This window comes from Pagrus major, chromosome 20 (assembly GCF_040436345.1).
Source record: "Pagrus major chromosome 20, Pma_NU_1.0".
NCBI lineage: Eukaryota > Metazoa > Chordata > Actinopteri > Spariformes > Sparidae > Pagrus > Pagrus major.
Window position 1 is genome coordinate 7,538,075 of NC_133234.1, and position 21,463 is coordinate 7,559,537.

A 21,463-nucleotide genomic window follows, 5' to 3' on the forward strand; every position below is an offset into this window, starting at 1 on the left:
GAGCACATCATATCCTCCTGAAGAAAAAAAAACTACTCACTGTCTAATCACCACAGGAGCATTGTTGAACTCAGTGCCCTCCTATCACTGCATTAAACGTGCTGATCCTCCTCTTTCTTCATGTTATTGCTACACGACTCTTCCCTCATCCTCAGTGTTCTTGCATGAGTTGAACATTTTGCCTTCCTTTCAATTACTCCTCCTTATCTTCAACCCAACTCTGTGTTTTGTACACACGCTCTCATCTCCCTCCTCTGACACCTCCTCCCCTCATCCTGCGGACACACTGTGAGTTATGGCAGTGTCGTTGTTTTAAAGGCCTCTTCTCCACTCTCTCTGAACGCCTGGCTGACTTCTACTTTGTCTCTCAGCAACAGCTATAGAAGCGGAGTGGACAGAGGAGGCCAGCGCTGCTCATTACCATGTTGTAAAACCTGGCACTCAATAGAAACAGTCAGACTCACTCAGGCAGGATGCAGCAAAGGGTCCTGACAGAAACAAGACTCACAAACCAAAAAGTCATTGTAGTGTTGGTGTTATTTGGCAACAAAGTGTTGTGTTTTATGTGTTAGAGGAATTTAGAGGGATCGGTAACTTTTCAAGGCTGCCAAAACCCTTATTTTTTAAGCCAAGTAGGAAGATGTTTCAAATCTTTTCTGATGCCTTGTGCCCACGGCCTGTTGTCCGAGCAGTAACACCGAGACCTCATCACTAACTAGACAATGGCTCTGTGACGCAGAAGCAAAAGAAATAGACCCGGCTGTAAAAGAAAGGATGCCTTCTGGGTTGCCTGGAGAGGGAACAGATAAAGCAGAGGGCGGTGATAAGGCAACTATGGCTGAGAATTGTCAGTCCATTGCTATGGAGATGATTGTATTAGAACTTTTCCCCTCCCAGGAGCAGCAGATTCAGCAGGAGGAAGCTGTAGCCTACTGGCTACATCAATAGACTGAGAATCCAACAGTGAAAGTATTCTGTGCATTTACTTTAGTACTGTACTGGAAACTTTTAGTTCCATGCAAGGAAGTTCCTGGGACCAAAAGTTCCAGGTACAGTACAGGAATTACGCATAGACAACTGATCTTCTACGTCTCCACATTATGGTATAACTTTAAATAGCCGAGATTTTTTCTGCAGCTTGGAGTGTGCGCTCTTAAATGATGAATTAATGTTTTAACATTTACCTTTTTCTATTTGAGATCACTCGCATTTGAAATCATCTTTCTTTAATTTAAAGCCATATAATTATGCAGCGTGACAACTACAAATCAGATGCTAACCCACAGAGAAGCTATTAAAGTGCTCAGTATTGAATAAATATGAAAAGTCACCTAACAATTACATAAAAAAGTCATATGGATGAATTGTAACTCTTATCTTCATAACTACAGTTTAATTTCAAAATGCCCCTTAAAAAATTGTTGGTTCAGTTAAATATTTTACAATTTACCCAAATTATTTGTCTTTCATTCAGTAGTTACTTTATTTTTTAATATTTAGAATTGAACAAACAGGAAAACAGGAACAGTTGAATTATTAAATAATAACCATAATCTTCTTAAAGTTCTTAAACCATTTCCCAGTTTTATGGGTCGAATGTATATGTGACAAATATACAGTATTCATGGGATTATTTGATAATTTTGAGTTTTTTTATTCAATTTAATTTATGTTCGAGTTTTTTATGAATTCAGAATAAAAAAATAAATATCTAATTTGACTCGTCAATTTGTAATGGCTTGTTTAAACGGGTCAACTAATTCATTGATAATAATTTAACTATGTAAAAAGTGGCAGACTGACCACAGTGACCATTCTGTTATAACAGTTTGAGACACTAGAGGGCAGCGATGCGAAATCTAACTCAATGTGATACATGACATGAAGACGACGAAGAAGAACAACAAACAGGAAGATGAAGAAGGCAGCTGATGGTGACATATCTTAGGTAGGCCAATATTAAAGGAATAAAACTTAACTGTTTAGCTTCTTTATGTTGCTACGACTCTTTTTAAAACAAGGAAACGCTTAGATTTGTGTTTTGATATCAAACTGGACATATCGGTTTTCGTTTTAAATTAATATTTAGCGAAAATGCTCCTGTTGGCCCTGATACGTGACGCTACTGGTTCCTGTGTGTGTAACGGAAAGTCATTAAATGGCAAACATTGTAAATACACAACATTTTCAGCCGGTCGTCGGTTCGGCATTCATTTAATTACGTTACAGCAGGTCACAGTTGGACACCCATCCTGCTTATTCAGAGCAGCACGATGTGAGTAGACATAGCTTTTAGAAAAATGTATTGTACTTAGCTAATTATACAACATCATGTAGATACTGCATGCCGAATTTTCCAGAAGAATTCAATCATTCATAAGTGACAATAGCTTGTGACCTGCTATTTGTGTATTTTCGTCGACAAGTCATTAAACATTAGATTGTGAGACGTTTTCAAGGGAGTTTGGTTTAATGAGTTTCCATGGAGGTGATGCAGCAGTGTGTCTTGAAGCTTTCTTATCTAAGCTTAAAGAGCATCGCTGCAACTCAGAGTAACAGACAAGCTGTTGAATGACACTCACAAAGATGGATGTGTCAAGAGCTGAATTGTTTTCTGTGTAGGTTAAAGTATATTTGTTACGGGGTAGAGGATCAGTGTGTTGCTCCAAGTCATTCCAGCACACATCTTAAAGTAGGTATTTGTCAGATATATATTTTGGTGTCTAGTTAATTTTGTCTGTGTTTGTTCATATTTTTCAGCAGGTTCTATGCTCAAACTAAGGACCTCTGAGGAAGAACAAAGGAGTTGTGAAATTTCCCAGCTCAGACAGGCAGTGTTACAAAACAATGACAGACTCCTTGATGAGATGCTCTGCCAAGAAATCTATAAGAAAGTCATCAACTGCAGAGGCGGCTGGGGCATTGCAGGCACGCCTCTCCACGCTGCGGTGTCGAAGGGCCACCTCAGCTGTCTGCAGGTTCTGCTAGCCCACGGTGCCCTGGTAGACTGCGCGGATGTCAAGGCTCAGACGCCTCTTTTCGCAGCTGTTCGTGGCAAGTACCTGGACTGTGTCTTAGCACTCCTCAGAGCTGGGGCCAACCCCAATGGCAGCTCATCCAACAACTGCTCTCCTGTCCTCACTGCTGCTCGGGAGGGCGATGTGGAGATTTTAAAGGAACTGCTTAAACATGGTGCCGAGGTGAACTCCCGCTCCAAAGTCTTGCTCTGGACTTCCAGTGCCAGGGTGTCCAGCGGGCCGCTGTACCTGGCAGCCGTTTACGGTCACATGGAGTGTTTCAGACTGCTGCTCCTCTATGGGGCAGACCCAGATTACAACTGCACGGATGCAAAGCTGCTGAATTCTATCAAGCAGCCCAAAACTGTGCTGGAGATGTGCCTCAGGCATGGCTGTGGCGTGGAGTACATCCAGCTGCTGATCGACTTCGGAGCTAACGTCTACCTCCCTACGCTGATCATCGAGAAGTCAACCAAGCAGAATGAGGCTGTGGAGCTGCTTCTACACGAGAGAGGTACTGAATCAAACTGCACGTATTCACACACTTCTTTAACCTGACTGGATGGAGCCCCAAACCTGAAATAGGATGGATTTCTAGCTCGAACTGGATGATAAGGAGCAATAGGTCAAAACTTAAGATTTAAGACCATTTATGGCTTGCTGAAGTTGAGCAGTAATGTTGAGACTCATTTATTACATTTTGGTAGCAGGTATTTCATGGCTCTGTAATTTCTGAATAATTTCTTCTCTCTTATTTTCTGATAAGCGCTAGAAAGGACAATCTATTTTAGTACCAATTACAGGGAAGCAGAAACAGTTTTCAAGTGGTAGAATTGCTATAGTAAGCTAGTGTTTTAGTTGTTGCACTGTCATGAAAAATGTTAAATTTGTATACTGTGGAGCTGCAACTAATGAATAATTTGGAATTACTGAATTATCTGTTGAGAATTTAAAAACGTTGACCACAATTTACCAGAGCGGACTCTGATGTCTTAAAATTGCAGAAAGAAAAGCATGTTTGACATTTTTAATAAAATCAGTAGTTGGCGGTTAAATTTGTTTCGATTGACCAAATGATAAATTGAGTCATTGTTGCAGCTCTTTCTCTACAGGCAAGATAAAATTCTACATATATAGAGAATAAAGTTTCCAAAAATTTGAGAAACTCTTATTTTCCCCTATAATAAGTATGAAATTATGTTTTTTTTTTTCTGGGAAACTTTCTATAAAATTATTAGGAAACGTTAAGATAATGAAAGACCGGTAAAATAAAATGTTTTTGGTATTTACTCCGTAGTTTCTTGGTGGCTTATCAATGACTAACAACAGCAAGACGCAAAAAGAAAGTATTTTCTCTTTCTGATCTGACATTGATATTGATGACCACTGAAGTGACTGCATGAGTTTAAAAAAAAAAAAAAAGACAAATTTTCCACAAAGTTTTTTGCAGATCTTTCCTTCCATTTAATCCAGTGGTTAATGGAGACCATTGAATTAAAGTCTTCATCGTGGTGATGAAGTTAAGAAGTTAAGAAAGTAATCGAGGATTTGGACATGTTATTGCTGCAGCACTTAAACTGCAAGATAAACATCACAAACAAAGACTCAAATATTCCTTTGGCCTCAGACAAATCTTGTTAGATTAAGCCATTGAGCCATAACTTTCTTCTTGTCATCTGCAGGAAATCCAAAGGCCTTGACTTCCCAGTGCCGACTCGCTGTCCGAAGTTACCTCAAAAAGATCAACAAGATCCACTGTATCGACCAGCTGGAAATGCCAACAAGTCTCATTAATTTCTTGCAACACAAGCCAGTCCCAGTCACTGTTCTGTAGCTGTGTGAGCCGCAGACACAATGTACACGTTTTTATTTGAGCTTAAGTTTTTGTTTGGTTTGTAGACTGTTGGCTACCTTTATCTTTTTTTTTTTAAATGATTTCTGTCCGTTCATGTGCTGTTGTCTTAAGACTGATTCCTAAGTGAAAGTATTAAATGTGTGGATAAGTTGGCTGAACTTTTGTTTTATTATTAGCACTTACATCCTGCAGCTATTGGAAGACCTCTCTGAAGGAAGCCGTTTCTTGGTGTCTTTGTCACATGTTTGTCACAAGTTGTTAACTTCCTTTAACAGAGCTGTTTGCTTCAGTGAAAACTAAAAGACTTCGTTCATTGAAATACATGCATAAGTTGTAAAAAAAAGGAAGAAAAAAAAAGCTCTAAGAAAGACATGACTTCGCTCTTTTTCTTGAAATTGAGAGTAATGTTCACTTTAATCCCATCCATACTGTATAAAAAGTGCAATAATTATATAAGTTGAGTGGTTACATTAAAGAATTTCAGTGAGTTTGAAAGACAGTGAAAACTTGCCTGTTAGCTTTTCAGGGAAACATTTCATTTTTAGGTAAACCCCTGGCTCTTTGGAACAAGACTTAAGTCAGAGCCATGGTAACTGCTCTGTGAGGCTGTAAAGTAGTGCTTTGAGACAAATGCTAACGATGTTAAGAAGGTAGAGCATCTGCACCGTCTTAGATATTCATGTTAACTTGCTAACATTTGCTGATTAAACACAATGTAAAGCCGTGGCTGATGGGAATGTCATCAGTTTTTCAGCTATTCAGTCATAAACCAACATATTCACCCAATTAAAATTTTCATGTGATAATTGTGCAATGCCAGTCCATTATTATTAAGTATTTCACCGATTGCTGACTTGCATGATTCGCTGCATAAATCACTGATGGGTAGTGCTTTTTGTTTTTGCTCTTTGTACATTTGAATGTAATTCTAATAATCTAATACTAATGTTTTTTTCATTACAGATGATAGTTTGTTACAAGCTTAGTAGTTTGAGGGAAAGTTGAGTCTTTGAAAAATGTCCATGAATTTTATAGCATCTTAGCATATGGTACGTCCCCTTTTTGCTTAAATGACAGCACTCGAGCTGGCATGGACTCCACAAGTGTGTGCAAAACCTGATGACTCATGTTATTCCAGCATGATTTAACAGTGTTTCACAAAGCATCTTTTTCTCACACAGAATGTTTTGACTTTTTCAGTCTTCAAGTGCCCCTATTAAATGTTCAATGGCGTTGAGGTCAGGTTACTGTAGAGGAAAGTCCATGATGGTCGGGACTGCTTGGTCATCTTCGGTCTTTGAGTAGTTCTCGATCCGACTTTACTCTTTGTGTCCGTGGATGCATGCATAAAAAAAGGTGGCGGTACAATCTGTAGTTGATAGGACAGCCCTAAAATCCAATAAATGATGTGTTTTGCATCATTTGGCAGATTTTTTGCTCTGGGTGCATTCAAAATCGGCAAAGTTCCCATTTTAGCTCCTTTAGTCTGGACCAAAATGGTAGGACCGGCACTGATGAGTAAATGATTGTTTAATACATCCGTCTTTAAATAATTTAAGAAGTTATCCTATATCTTATGTCTATGCTGTCAACATAACAACAGGGGGGGAATGTCTTACATAAGCTTTACTCTTTTATGTTTATGTACAACGTTTGATACATTAAATTATGTTGAGTAGTCTTAAAAATGACACCGTTTGCTTGTGGCCTTTGAGGGCCTGCTATTGGTTGATTCAGTGCTCGAGGAATGTATTTCGGTGGGGCCATATCAGCAGTTAGGGAGTCACAGGACTCGGCACCTATGTAAGACTTTGTGTTAAAAGGTATACGTGGTTTAATTTTGCAAGACGTCTGAGTCCTACTTTTAGCAAGAAGTCATTGACTCATGAGTCAATGTTTAAGACCATTCCTAAGACCAGTTTTTTACAAACTGGCCCAGAGCTGCGTGCAAGAAAGAATGATTGAAAGATAAAATTTCAGGGTCTTATTTTAGGTTTCGTTGGATTTGTCTGCTTAATCTGTAGGTGAGTATTCATTTAGAAATGAATGTCATGTCATAGCATGTATAACCAGAAAAGCAGACAGTTGGACACATCATACTGTGCGACTTAAAAAACAAGTTGAAGAAAACTGAGAATCACTTGGTTGTTTAATTATATAAATACATTACATTATTAAGTGTTTACTTCATCAGCATTTAAATAATTAGACATGGCCCTCAACATGATTCTTCAGACTGACCTGTAGATGACAGCAGACTGTGCCCTAAATAAATGAAGGCACTACATTTGGTTATAAAGGAGACTGTATCATTTGTTTGGAGTTTGTTACAGAACAACATCTGAAAACAAAGTCATAATTGTGTAGACAGATCACATTTGGAATTTCACGTTTCAGTACACCAAAATCACATTGTACCTTGCTTTAGTGCAACAATGATCAGAATAGAGTAAGCATTACGAAAGCATTCATTGAAGGTCCAAATCAAACACCAGACTTCAAGTATTGCAATCATGAGGAAATACAAAAACTAGAAGCAGTAAACTAAAAAATGACATTCATTTAGATTTCATTACTGACCGCTTTTGTTTTAAAATAATCTTTTGTAAAACAAGAACTCAAAAAACTGTATCCTCTCAGCAAAACATTCAAATGTTCCGGAGTCAGGAGAATATTCAAAAATATTCAATACATCATTCTGAAACGAGATATCATTTGTAGAAAGTTACAGCTGCTCAAACAAAATAACTGCCAGCCTGTAAATAAAAGAAAACCATTCAAGTCCAGTCATCCTCATAACTTGTTTTACAAAATAGTTCTGTGTTTCTGTCATTTCTGAATTTCAAGTAGCAACAATTCAAACTAAATAGATAAATAGTGTTTCAGAATAAAACACTTCATTTGGTCCCCTTCTTAAAAACTGAGCTCAGCAGCGCTGTGATGACATCACGTCCCTTGGTTCTGCTGACATGGCGATAATTGTCACGGTAACCTCAGCCCAGCCCCACGTCTAGTGACATCATCACTACGAAGCCCAGGATGGAGGTCCAGGACGCCAGCTTCCCGTTTCCACTGGTTGACAATGAGTTGGAGCGAAGAAATGGGATATTAGTCAGAAAGATGCTGAAAATCTTTAATCTGGCTGAAACACCAAATCTCATCAAATTTACTTGAGTATCTTCTTTTCCTTCTCACCTGACTTGAGCTTCAGGGATAATGTCATCCACCACCACATAAACCATCGCCCCAGCAGCAAATGCCAACGCATACGGCAACAGAGGTTCTGCCAAGACAACGGCGAAAGCACCCAGCAATCCAGCAATAGGCTCGACCATGCCGCTGAGCTGTCCATACCTGATGGAAAACAGTAAAAGTCAGTTGCATTGTTCAAATTTAATGTATGGTTATTCAGTGTTGTTTCTGACACAGTGCATAGACACACATGTTTTTCCTTACCAGAAGGCTTTCCATGTTGAGACCCCAGAGCCCCGGAGCGGCAGGCTCACCGCCAAGCCTTCTGGGAAATTCTGGATGCCAATACCGATGGCCAAATTTCTGAGGGGCAAAACCAATAAACAACCAAACAAATAAATAAATGATAAATGTTAACAACATACCTCTAATGTAGTGTAGTGTAGTGTAGTTTGCTTTTGCATAAAAATAAATAGAGCCTTTGAAAAAATAAACTGAATTTAAATTAAGGAGAAGATGAAACAAAAAATCTTGAGCCATGCTAGCAGCTCTGTGAGGCTGAGCTCAGCAATACTTTGAGCTAAATGCTAATTTTAGCATGTTAACATGCTCACAGAGACAAAGTTAACATGCTGATGAATCACCAAAGTGAACAAAGATATATCCTCAGGGCAACATGAATGTCTACACAAAATTTTATGCAAATCTTTAAGGAAGATGTTGAGACATTTCTCAAAACATGTGAAAACTTGAGCTACTGGTAACACAAGATTAAGTCAGGGGATCACAAAGGTCTCTAGGAGTCATCCACTGGGAACCATGAATGTCTGTACAAAGTGTGGTACCAATCACCCCAGTAGACAGTAAGATATTTCAAAGTATATGTGAAACCTGTTACTTAGTGCAACAGAAAAAGGACTAACAAAGTCACTCAGAGTTATCCTCTGGGAACCATGAACATGTTTGCCAAATTTCATGGCAATCTATCCAATATTGTCAAGACATATCACTTAAAACCAGAAATGTCAACTTTGAGGTTTCATCCTCTGGGGACCACTATTATAATATGTCGGTATGAAACGTCATTGTAATCCATCCAATAGTTGTTCAGATATTTCAGCCTGGACCTGAGTAGCCTGGTCAACAAAATGCTATCCACGCTGCTACCTTGGCAAAAATATTGAAAGAAATTATAAAGAAAAATAAAGACAGACAGTGATTTTTTTCATCCTCTTATTATCAGGACATTGTGAGCAATGATGCAAATCAATGTGGATGACTCCATTATGCTATGTTTAACTTATAGGATTCTTGCATCAGTGCCATAAAGTTCATTTTGTTGTTTTAATGACATACATGTGTCCTAAGAACACTTTAATGCTGGAGTAGTTCATTTAATTTCTGATATATGAGGTATATTTTGCTACCTTTTCAAGAAATATGGCTTTTAGCAACAATATATTTTTTGTTGTCAGTCATATCTCTGATTCCCAGAGAGGAATCTCCTGCTCAACTGTAAAACAATTTGAGTTGCCTTGTATCTGAATTGTGCTATACAAATAAACTTGCCTTGCCTTGCTTTAACTTCTTATCATTTCTTATTTGACACTTGACAGTGTAGAAAGATGAACAAGCATCTGGACTAGGACTGTATTAAAAAACAACGCACTCGGTTTGTGCGTGTGTGATGTTATTGCCCTCTTTTATCTCTGCAATGTCAACAAGCGTCCTCAGTGATGCAACATAAATTTAATCACACTGTTCAAACTCCAGTGTTACAGCTGACAAAAACACCTAAACCTTCTCAGGCAGGGGAAAATAACCTCTGGCTCATTGCTGCTTGATCCTTTTTACAGCTCTGTTCTCACGAGGTGAGTTAATACTTAAAAATGGTTTGTGCTCTTAGTTTAATTTTTTTGTTTGTTACTTGGCAGAGTTTGAGTGTCATATCGTTGAAAGTGTGGCCACGGACGAATAAAAATGTAATAAGGGCTGGAATCTTTCCATGGATTTCTGTGACACAGGCCATTTGTGAGCATTTTCTCTGATGTATTTCATTGTGTTTTGATGCTGGTTTTAATCCAGATGTGAATAAGGAAAATTAAAAAATGATTAAATCAAATCAATTAGTAAAATAACAAATTCAGAAGAAAGTGCAACATTGGTAGAGGTATGTATTCTCTGAAAGTTGGGACCATTGCCATGTTTGTTAATCTCATTGACAAATCAGTGGGTAACAAAAAAAAGTAAGTTAAACACTACATTTCTGATAGATTTCATGTCTTTTCTTTGTATAATGTCTTGTGCCTGTTGTAGTATGCAAATTTAGATTTTTGTAATTATAATTAACAGAAAAGTAAATGAGTGCCTCTAACAGCCATGATAAATTTTGTTAGAATGATTTGCATTTTAAAATCTAAATTATTTGACATTTTGGGAAATATCTTGATTGGCTTCCTTGCTGAGCATCAGATGATGCAATTTATACCACTATCATGTCTGTCTATTCAGTATGAAGCTGAAGTCTGCAGCCATTATGCTTAACTTAACCTTAAGACCGGTGACAGGAGGGAACAGCTAGCCTGGCTCTGTGTATAGTGTAATTAACAAGTTATACTGTATCTTGTTTCTTCAATCTACACAAAGAGTGTAAAAAGGACAATGTATGGTGTTACTTAAGGTTATGTATGGGACCTATTTCTTGACTGGAACCAGTCACCGTGAGGTTGTTGCACCACAAGTGGTGATTCCAGGAAGTCTCTCGTAACTGTCTATACTGAATTAAATAAGAGATCGTTGGTGTAGTGCATAGACTGGAAACAGGAAATTTGCTACCCTGGCTCTTTCCTGACCACTGTATGGGTTAAACACAGTAGATCTTATGTGTAAGTGAGCTTTAGAGGTGCTCTCTGTCTCCTGTACCTTTTCACATTTAAGGGACAGATGAGGTGAGGAAGATAGTTGTAAAAAAAAAAAATGAAAGAAGAGAGCTTTAGGGAGGTGTACGGTTTCATAAAAAGACAGGGCTTGAAGAGGTAAACACACTTAATTAAACAGTCCTCTGCTCTTCTTGCTCCTAGAAAAACAGCAAAACTGAAAATGGGCCAGTCGTTGTCTCCAGAGGAGCGACAAGCAGAACTTGACATGTACTCTGAGGGAATGTTTAATTCACAACAATGGCCCGGCATTGGAATTGACAGGTAGGCACACTCACTGCTCAAAGGAAAATGCATGTCTATGTTTTAACTTCAAGGTGGTTTAAAGATATTATAACATATAGAGTGGAGAATCATAGAGTCACAGTGTGGAACCTAGGCCTATTTGTTTTATTAAGTTGTTCCTCTTAGTTCACTAGTGACAAATCAAAAGAAAGGAAAATGATTTAAATGTTAAAAAAAATTTAATGTTAGCCAATAAAACAATTTCAACATACCTTTTATCCCTTGGTTTATGTATGATAATACCCTCCAAGATATTTTAATATAAAAAAATGCCTCTTCTGCCTTTCATCACCCTACGTCTAATCCAGTTTAATTCAGGTGGATCATTTAAGATCACCCTATCAACTCATTATTCCCATACTGAACTTATATATTTAATATTTAATTTTTTACCTAGCTCTACCCCTGCTGCTGATGTCAGCATTAACAGTACTACCTCAAAACACTGCTGTGCCAAAGTAGTCAAGGCTGCAGCCTTACAAAGCTGCTAGCATGGTTGTAGACTCCTGGTCTAGTTAATTCACATTCAACTTTTCAGAAAATTCTAGTAATACAGATATTAATATAGTAGGAAAAAATGAAGAATTATAACAGTATTTTGTCATTGTGAGCATGTTAGCATGCTGATGATAGCTTTTATATACAGTAGCTCCAAGCACTACTGTGCCAAAGTACAGCCTCACAGAGCTGCTAGTATGGTTGTAGACTCTTAGTCTTGTTAATTTGCAGTCAAGCACGCAGTCAGTTTATAGAAAAACAAAATCTGATAGTAAGAAAGATAAAAATATAATAGTATCAGACATGTGGTGTACAGTAGCTTTGAAGAAGGTGAATGTTTTTGATATTCAACCACACAAAGTTATTATTTATCAAACTAATGATTATATCTCTCCACTCAGCTCCATACTAAAATACTCCGGACTCTACTCAACCCAAGTGCTGAATGATTATAGAGATGAAGTCTTATACGTTGGAGAATTCAGTGAGGTGGCGACCATTGTAGAGAAGGTGGGCTCTGCACTGGCTGCGCTCAACTCGGTGCCTAATGCTGTGGGACTTGGGGCTCTCATCATTTCACTGATCTTGGAGACAGTTGGGAAGTCATTAGGGAAGGAAACTATGGGCACAGCTGATATGTTGCAAAGGGTGTTTGCACAGGAGAAGGCCAATGAGGTAAGACCCTGATCTTTCCTAGGATTACCGACCTTGTCCAATGTAGTCCTATTTTTTAACTGAGCGTTTTTAATTATGGTCGGATCTAAGGCTGTAACTAAAGATATTGTCTATTCTACAGATTTATTTCACGACTAATCATTCAGTGTATAAAGTGTCAAAAACTTGTAAAGAATGTTTCTTTTGTCCAACCAACAATCACCAACAAACCTAAACCCAAAGACTTTTAATTTATCAGTGACAAAGAAAAACAGCAAATCCCTTTTAAGAATTTAAAAAGCTGGAACCAGAACATTGTGGTCATTGTGACATTTCTGCGCAAAAATCACTGACTGGATAATCGATTATCAAAAGTTGAACACCTTATTTTCTTTCGATCAATCAATTGACTAATTGTTGCAGAGACATTTAATTATTATTTTATTCATATTTGAAATGACTACCATCAGTTTCTTTATCTAAGAATTTATGAAAAAAATGTATGCATGTAAGTGACCGATACTCAAACTTTGCTTTCATGAATTTCAACATTCCAATCCTCGACTGTGGAGGTCCGAGACCTGATGGACGAGTATTTAAAACGTCTGCGGATCAACTTGGGGAAACCACAGCTTCAACTAGCTGAGACCAGGCAAATAGAGACCGATCTTAGTGTCCAGCTCACGCGGCTGAAGGTGCAAAGCATTCAAAATCTTTCATCCTTTTTTGAAAGACCATCCTACCTTCAATGAACTGGATATTTTAAGATTGAAGTTAAGCCAGAAATCTGAATCTTAGTTTATACTTTTTAAATTTAAGAAACATGGAATTTCCATCATCAGAAAAATGGAAAACAAATATGTTAATTCTATTATCCTGTGAATCTCCTTCTTCTTTCTAAGAATTCCATGCTGAGAGATGGACATATGAACTCTCGGTTTCTCAGGCAGTGGGTGAACGGAGCTGCCTTCCACACCCAGATGTTGATCCATCAGGCGCGTCTAGAGGGGACTGGAGGCTCCAGAGCAATGCAGGCAGCAGGGATTTATCAGCAACAGTTAAACCTTCTTCTGGAGAAATACAAAAGCTACCTAACATCTTATATATCTGTGGCAGCAGAACATTCCTGGTATAATTCGTTTTGTTGTCTGTTCTACACAGAGAACAGTAGTTATTACCCTCCTGTTAGATGTTTTGACCTGCGGGACCAGTACTGTTACAGCGGAAGTGAAGTAGTTGAGACTATGTTTTCTAAACATCAGATCACTTGGGCAAAGACTTATTTCTCAGACTTAAGAGCACAGATTCCAACTCTTGTGAGCCAAAATGGCAACTTTCGTATTCAAATATGAAATGTACCATCTGTACTTGTGAAGCCTACAGAAAAGGTCATGTGGTGATATACAAGAAAAGGCTCACACTAAATTGTACGCTCAATAAAATATAAAAGATTGAGTTGCTGTTATCTTTTTCTTTCACAAAGAAGACTTTGATCCCGGGGTATTTGCTACTGCTATTTACAAATGGTCAATGACCTTAAAGAGGCTCAGCATATCAGCATACCCAAACAGTGTATCTTACTTTACAGACTTTGTTAATTTGACATTGACTGACACAAAGACCCACAGGTGACATAATGTTTAAAAACAAAACATGATGATCTGACACCACCACCTTAATTTGGGAGGCATGATGGGAAAAAAAACAGAGTGACACCTGTCTTTCAGTCAGACAGGGACCTCCTGGTTATCTGCAGTACCATCATGAAACCACTAGATGTAGGCAGCACACAGCTCAGCACCAGACAGCTGCCATGTTCTGCCAGGCATCCAACTGCAACCCAAATTCTTACTCTACCTTTAAACATGTCCACAGTCTGTTCAACCTGCTGCTGTCTGGCAAAAGATACAGAAGTATCTGCTGCTGTACCAGACTAGAGAGTAACTTCTTTCCTCACGCTGAGACTCCTGAACTCGTCCTCAACACTCTATTGCATTTTATTGTACAACCCTGTGTTTTAAAATGACAAATTAATTAACCTTGAGACCTTCTTCCTTTGAAGTAAGCCCCCAAATGATCAACTATATACAAAAAGACATCTCAATTATTGCATTCAGTTAGTCGATTTTCTAAGGACCTTCATGGTCCTTAGAATATGAAACTTACTGATTATTTTTATTTTGTTATTTATTTTTTTTTAAATGAATGTCACAGCCTGTTAATGGATTGCTGGGCAATTTGGTACAGATGCTCATGAAGCCCAGAGGATGAATCCTGATTCATGCAGTTGCGTCATCTGTTCAAATTCAAATTTGTCCAATACTTTGTTTTTAATATATAAATATTTGCATGTGGAAAGTCTGGAGTTAGGGGAAAAAAACAAGGGCACAGCTGATATGTTGCAGAGGGTGTTTGCACAGGAGAAACTCTTTTATGGGGCTAGAAAGTGAAGCGATTTTTTTTCTTAATTATTGGTTATCATTGAGTGTTGTTTCAAATTTTTTTCAAATAAAAGACAAAATTGTACTGTAACATATATATTCACTTATAATAAATAGAATTATAGTGAGAACAGCCTTTTCAAATCAGATGCTGGTTCAGCAGGCTGGACTGGTTGGGTCATAAAATGGGATATGACCATAGCTCTGTATGTAAAGACCTCCTGATTAACAACTGTCACTGCTCTCTGCAGTACTATCATGTAACCACTAGATATCAGCAGCACACAACAACAGCACCCAGCACCAGTAACCTAAACCACACCAAACCTTTACCTAATACCATCCATATGAATGGTATGCCTAAACTTAACTTTCTTATACTAAGAAAATACATTTTTTAATTTTAAGACTTCAACTTGATTGAGGTATGGAAGATCCTAGTGGGATTCATAATTTTGTGTCCAGCTGATAACAACAGATGATTGAATTGCCAGACACATAGATACATTATTTATGAAGTAGCCTCTAATTTGGAATCTCTAACTTCGATACAGTACTGTAACGTGAAAAATGTCTTTATTTGATACCACGTTTGATACCAAGGGAACAAAATGACATAACATTGAGGGCATAAAATTTGAGATTTTTATGAAAAGATTAATAGAACAAGACTTGCGTTCTGTGTGTTAAGCACAACAGCATTTAAGTTAATATACTCCTGACCATAGTCAGCACACTGCAGCGGTGTGTGTGTCAACTTGCAGTTGGAGTGAAAAGAGAGAGCGAGAAAGCACAGCTAGTATCAGTATTGATACTGTGGAAATTGAAGATTGAAACAGTTTTAAAAATTCAGTCAAGCTATTTTTTGATATTTCGATATTTTTGTCAACACTAGCAGCAACTTTTTCTCACTTACCAGTGAAGAAGGTTGACACTGCGGATAAATGAGAATGTGTTGTGTATGTGGTCTTTGTCTTGCCTTTATATCAATCTTACCTGGCACTTTCAAAAGTAGCAGATGAAGTCTTCCCAATGGCTCCAAATCCAACCCCCACAGCCAAACCCTCTGCAGATAAAAAAACACAGACAAATGATTCTTGTTAGTGTATTATTTTGTCTTTTGCCTTCCTTGAAACACTTTGTTACACATTGAAACAACATGTTTTCATCGATAGAGAGAGGGTATGCAGAACAAGAAAACTACTACAGTCCTAGAGAAGACCTTCACTCGAAGGAGTACATTGTATTCTTTTATTCGTCATTACCTTGAATAATCATGCTATTACTGAATGAAACCTGCAACCTCCCCTAACCATATCTACAGAGGAAGCCCTTTTGGATGTAAACTACAGATCCATAACTGAGAGTTAATACTGCAAGGTTCTACCTCTACAACTGCGGCAAAGAGGGATTTCTACAGTCGTGACCACTGTATATGTCTCTGTTCCCTCTGTACATGCTCTGTACACTCTGAGCAGCATCCCTCTCCTCTGATGTGCCATTTGTCTCATTTGAAATGCCTGTCATGCACACTTAAAGCAAACACCAGTCAAATTGAAAGTGAAAAGGTCACAGTGGGTGATGTATCTATGAGTGTATTTGTGTTTGAGTGTGTGTCTGTGTGTGTGTGTGTGTGTGTTTGCAGTCAGAACCACAGCCTCTTTTGCATTGGATACCAAAAAGGTAGGGCTACTTCATATGCTAATGGGCAGTCAGGTCCTGTTAAGCGTTTCATAGCACAGTTATTACAATGCTAACACAAGCTAATTTCCAGATTTTTTTTCGTGATGCTAAATAGGAGTAAGCATCAACTTGACCACTGATCAAAGCTCAAAACACTGAAAGTTCTCCTCAAATCATCTAACATTCATCTGACCAAAGAGCTAATTGTTATATTTGATGCTACATCCTATTATTAGGCAGGCATGTCATGCTAACTTGTTAACACTGTCTTGTTCGCATGTAAACACGTTATTACATTTAATCACTACACACAGTTGTAGAGCTAAACATAAAATGCCCTACTATGAGAGGCCCACAGAGAATGAACATAAGAACATGGCCACCACTGGGGCTTTCTTCAGACCCATGTTTTTCAACGACTAGTGTTAATCAACTCAGAGAAGCACATTTCTTCCTCCTCTTTCTATTGTTTCTGTTGCTTAATGAGCATTAAGACAGCTTTCAGACAGCAAGCTGTTAACCCTGCCACAGAGGCTAATGGACATGTCTGCTGGGACCCACTGTTTTAAATACATTACATTTACTGGAATGGTAAGCAATATGGCCTGATTCATAGAGACTTATAACATAAAAATTCATTGGACTAGTAGAAAATCTTACTATTGAGCCAATGTTACTCCAAACAGATTGCTTTTTAACTGCTGTATTAGTACACCAGTGTGATATAGCTAGTTTAGGGTCCTCAGATACAGTTAAAATCAGGTTCCGATCAATGGAATACTTTAACATTGGGGAAATTCTCTCATTTGCTTTCCTGGCGGAAGTTAGATGAGAAGATTAGTACCACTTATGTCTGCAAGCAACAGCCAGCGGGTTAGCTTAGCTCAAAGCCTGGCGTCTTCTTGTCCCTGTGAATTTACAACAAGTGGAGATTCTAGAGCGGTAGAGGACCAAGACATAATCCAGCACACAAGTATGGGGAAAACTTTGTACTATTTCAACCAATGAGGTATTACGTATAAATTAGCTCCATTAACTCCGTAATTATAACTCCATATTTATTGTATCAATCTTCTAATGTAAGTCTCAGCAAGAAAGTGAACAAGTGTTTTCCAAAATATCAAACTATTCCATTGGTATCTGTGGTTGCTGGTGTCACATAGCAGCTGTAGCATCCAGCTGGAAAAGTTAACCAAACCTCAACTTATAATTTTCATTATAGGTGACCCCTTGTCATTGTTGTGCTGCCTACCTGTGCAGCAGGCTGTGTTGGTGGCAGGAACTGTTGCCTGAATAAAAGCACCTTTGCAGCCACACAGAGCTACTTGTGTAATTGTAGACTTTAGGTTTTGCTTTTCATTTGGAAATAAAGTCATAAGCAAGAAATTAAGAGTGGGGATGTTATGTTTATTTGTGCCGTTACGTATACGTATTAGTATGTACTACATATTATATTATAAAATGCCATGAATAAATGCCAAGAGCTGAGGAGTAATAGGAACCCATGACTACACATACCTGCTCTATTTACTCACCTCAGCAGCAGAACACTTCACCTCACCAATCAGACTCAAGCACATTACAAACAGTTAAAACAAAATTACATCAGCTATTGGCAAATACAAAGATAATTTGAGCATGGCGACTACAGTAGGGTTGGGCCGACTTAAAAATTTAGTTTAAAAATGTATTAGGGTGCAGCAATAGTACAGTCCATCAGGGCAACTGCAACATGTTGTGTGTTCATTTCTCACGCCCAACATTCAACTTAACCTATCTTCATCTTAAGTTTCACATCAAAATGATAAATAAGACTTTAGCTGAGTGAAAAAGGAGAAAGGATATTTCAAGTAGTCTTGTACAGTATGCGAACCTTGCAAGTCAATTAGTTTTCAACAAAATGTTCCTGATAATGTTACAGTAAATGGCGTGTTAAGAAATGAAGGGTTTCTGTCCACTGAAAGGCTGGAGGGCTTTTAATTTGAAGCAGATAAAGGATATGTTAAGTTTGTATTAACAGAGTAATACAGGAACTTTAACAAGGCAAATATGAGCAGCGGATCAAAATGAGGATTTGTATCGCAGGCTACAAAAACAATGAGTACATGCTTATGAGCTTCAGCATAACCTGCACTATTTTGTTACTGATGAGAGATTTCTCTTCAGGACTTCAGACTGAGAAATATAGTAGCACTCTCAGTTTACGTACATCATAATAAGACATAAGCTCAGCACCACCTGTGGAACTGAGCTAATAGGCTATCCCAGGCTCCTGCTAACTAGCCACATGCTGCTAGTTCTCTCCACCTGATGTTATACCTGAAAATGCCAGTCTAGCCGGTTAGCACAAAATCTAAACAGTTGAATCTCGTAAACTGGACTGGGCTGGTAAAACCAGAAACCCACTCAACCCAAATGGTGACTGATCCAACAACTAAACACAACCTTTACAACGTACAGACTGACCAAGCACAGCCTTGCTATTGAAAAGGGTAGACACAGGAATACCTGTGCTGTCATTGTACCCTGAGTGAACATGAAAGCTGGAGCTACACATGCTTACCAAATATAATCATGCTTAGAGAAGCACATAAAAAAAAAAACTGGAATTCATAACCAAAGGTTACCTATTAGATGAAGAAAAACTACAATTACTACTAGGAGAGGACTCAAAGAGTTTTAAGTGCATTAAACTTAGAACAAGTGACAAAGATTAAGATAAGGCACGGAGAGAATGAGAGAAGTAAGAAGATGCAAATAAGAGGAAAGAGAGTAGAAACCAGAGAGAGTAAGAGATTGGTATTCTGGTGCCCCTGCAGCTGCAGACGTCATGAGCCCAGTGGCTACTTCATCATAATCTAATGCCTGTCATTACCTCTGATAACAGTGCACATGGGTTATAATCAAATTCCCTCCGGCCCATTACAGGGGGACATATTGTAGTACCATTATGAGCAAAAGGACCCTTCAGTCACACCGTGGGTCCCATCTATTATTCACCTCAATCCTTTGGAACTGTTTGAAATGCCATGGGGCTGGTAAAAACTCCGTTGGCATTGGAAAACCATCAACTATTTTTGAATAAAACATTAGCTGAGAGTTTCAGTGGTTGGTGTTTGACAGTTAGAACAAGGCATAGAAAAGAAGCTTTTTAAAATCTTAACTGATTTAACGAGGACACAAAAATGAATTTTCTTAAATGGTAAGGAAATGTTATCACACACTTAATGTTACTGACATCATCCTCTTAATGTCTGAAACACCACTGATGCCACTATCTGTTGGACCTCTGGGAAAGTTAATACACCAGTAAGAAAAATAGTATTATCTGCTCTTTTGGAACAAGAATAAGGGTTTTCTGACAATAGCTGCTTGCCTATAGTACGGCTACACAGCTGGAAATGTTAGCTTGAAGTTTGTGTTCCAAGACAGACACCAGGGTTTGTAGGGGAGCACTAAACGCCCACATACCTATTAACATACGTTTTACTCACAAGACTCATATTTTCCTGTCTTTGTCTGCATCTCAGGGCTATTGAATGACTATCTTGAGGATTGTTACAATATTCTGCAGGCAGCAAGCATTCTGCATTGGATCAGAGGGCAGTGCCGTGGCTCCACAGTGAAGAAGTACATTCGACGTGACATTGTTGTGACTTCAGAGTGTTGTCATTGTCCAAAAACATCAGAATCCCTTCTTTTGTATTTTTTCTGTTCTTATTGAGTGGATGGTTGGAGGAAGTCTCGACAGAATTATATGCTTTTCCATCACATTACATTACATCAATTAGGAATATGGTTTTATCCTATGTGACCTAGATTTTCATCAGCTCCTGTAGCAGCATGGCTCTAGGGATGGCAATGCTGGTTGTTGGACGGTCCAACCACTTTAGTAGTGTCAGTAATAATTCAACAACTGCCCCAAGAGGATGACTTTTGACTTTTTTTTTTTATATCTTAACAGTGATTGAAAAATTGCTATGAAATTCGGTAGAGACACTAATGTTCCTGTCAGGATAAATTATGATCTTGTTACTTCTCATCTAGTGCCATCACCAGGTCTAAATTTTATTTTGTCCAATACTTTGTCTTTTTAATACGGCAATGGCGGCTCCTCAAGAGGTAAGTATAGTTGCTATAGCATCAGTTAAATCAGAACTGTAGAGTATATTTCATTGGAAGAAGAGCAAAGAACAACACTAAAGGCTTTTCTTGATGCAAAATGTTTTCATTCTTCTTTTGACTGCCTTTGGTAAGAGTTTGATTTACCAACTGGCTTTGCTTGTGTTAGCGCTCTCCTACTGTTGATCTGGTTGGTTGAAGTTAGACGGTGATAGATAGATGGTTTGTCCACTCGCCTGCCATTTTTTTTTTTTAAATGCCTGCCCTTTTCCAAACATTTCATAGCAGCACCTCTCAAGATGTTCCGTGTAACAAACCATCTGGTGCGGTTAATCAGCCTCAGGTGTACATTGTATTTAGTGCTTATTAGCAAATGTTAACATGCTACACTAAGATGGTGAACATGGTAAACATTACCTGCTAAACATCAACATATTAGCTTTGTCATTATTAGCATTTTAGCATGCAAAAGTGTTGGCCGGGCTTTGCGCACCACTGTGCTCGACACAGCCAAAACCCACCGAAAATCCTGTCTCTGAGATATATGACTGAGCAGTGTTTTCAGTCTATAAAACTCAAGAATATGAAGCAAATTCGAAGATATGAAACCCAAACTGGGTTTTCTGGATTTCAATATCTCACCTTTGCCTGGAGCAAAAACCTTATATTGTTTAGATGTGATTTAGTCTCAACACCCAGTTATTCTTGTTTCTTTTGTATTTTTAAGCTTGCCTTCTAACAAGCACTAAATCAACTACTCAGCCTCTGAAAGCTACGCTT

The 21,463-nt window shown here is 38.2% G+C and overlaps 3 protein-coding genes across 6 annotated transcripts in view; 2 read left to right on the top strand and 1 right to left on the bottom strand.

The window, feature by feature from the left end:
- The first annotated feature begins 1,905 nt into the window (after window positions 1–1,905).
- LOC141015071 (ankyrin repeat and SOCS box protein 12-like) lies at window positions 1,906–5,678 on the top strand. 4 transcript variants are annotated; one of them, XM_073488979.1, is made up of 3 exons: window positions 1,906–1,948; window positions 2,761–3,531; window positions 4,700–5,678. In XM_073488979.1, exons 2-3 carry the CDS (start codon window positions 2,769–2,771, stop codon window positions 4,849–4,851), a joined length of 915 nt encoding a protein of 304 aa, XP_073345080.1. In that variant the 5' UTR covers window positions 1,906–1,948; window positions 2,761–2,768; the 3' UTR covers window positions 4,852–5,678. The 4 variants fall into 4 exon arrangements, with proteins under 4 accessions (XP_073345080.1, XP_073345079.1, XP_073345075.1 ...); XM_073488978.1 differs by having other exon boundaries at window positions 1,920–1,948; window positions 2,764–3,531; XM_073488974.1 differs by lacking the exon at window positions 1,906–1,948 and adding an exon at window positions 1,969–2,275.
- Window positions 5,679–7,003: 1,325 nt separating this feature from the next.
- The window catches only part of LOC141015123 (zinc transporter ZIP11-like), a 150,978-nt gene continuing 136,518 nt past the window's right edge, over window positions 7,004–21,463 (bottom strand). Inside the window, exons 7-10 of the mRNA XM_073489049.1 lie at window positions 15,875–15,944; window positions 8,329–8,427; window positions 8,068–8,226; window positions 7,004–7,944 (exon numbers count right to left, since the gene is read on the bottom strand). Coding sequence (XP_073345150.1) covers window positions 7,866–7,944; window positions 8,068–8,226; window positions 8,329–8,427; window positions 15,875–15,944 — 407 coding nt within the window. The 3' untranslated portion in view covers window positions 7,004–7,865. The remainder of the gene's footprint in view (window positions 7,945–8,067; window positions 8,227–8,328; window positions 8,428–15,874; window positions 15,945–21,463) is intronic.
- Window positions 9,820–13,892, top strand: LOC141015124 (uncharacterized). Its single transcript, XM_073489050.1, has 5 exons — window positions 9,820–9,935; window positions 11,145–11,264; window positions 12,185–12,458; window positions 13,010–13,132; window positions 13,340–13,892. The coding sequence occupies exons 2-5, from the start codon at window positions 11,164–11,166 to the stop codon at window positions 13,787–13,789; spliced, it is 948 nt and encodes a 315-aa protein (XP_073345151.1). The 5' UTR covers window positions 9,820–9,935; window positions 11,145–11,163; the 3' UTR covers window positions 13,790–13,892.

Coding starts and splice junctions, on each gene's coding strand:
- LOC141015071 (XM_073488974.1), top strand. CDS start 2,095: ATGCTCCTGTTGGCCCTGATACGTGACGCTACTGGTTCCTGTGTGTGT. Junction 2,276..2,760: donor CTTATTCAGAGCAGCACGAT/GTGAGTAGACAT, acceptor CATATTTTTCAG/CAGGTTCTATGCTCAAACTA. Junction 3,532..4,699: donor GCTGCTTCTACACGAGAGAG/GTACTGAATCAA, acceptor TGTCATCTGCAG/GAAATCCAAAGGCCTTGACT.
- LOC141015124 (XM_073489050.1), top strand. CDS start 11,164: ATGGGCCAGTCGTTGTCTCCAGAGGAGCGACAAGCAGAACTTGACATG. Junction 11,265..12,184: donor CCCGGCATTGGAATTGACAG/GTAGGCACACTC, acceptor CTCTCCACTCAG/CTCCATACTAAAATACTCCG. Junction 12,459..13,009: donor CACAGGAGAAGGCCAATGAG/GTAAGACCCTGA, acceptor TCGACTGTGGAG/GTCCGAGACCTGATGGACGA.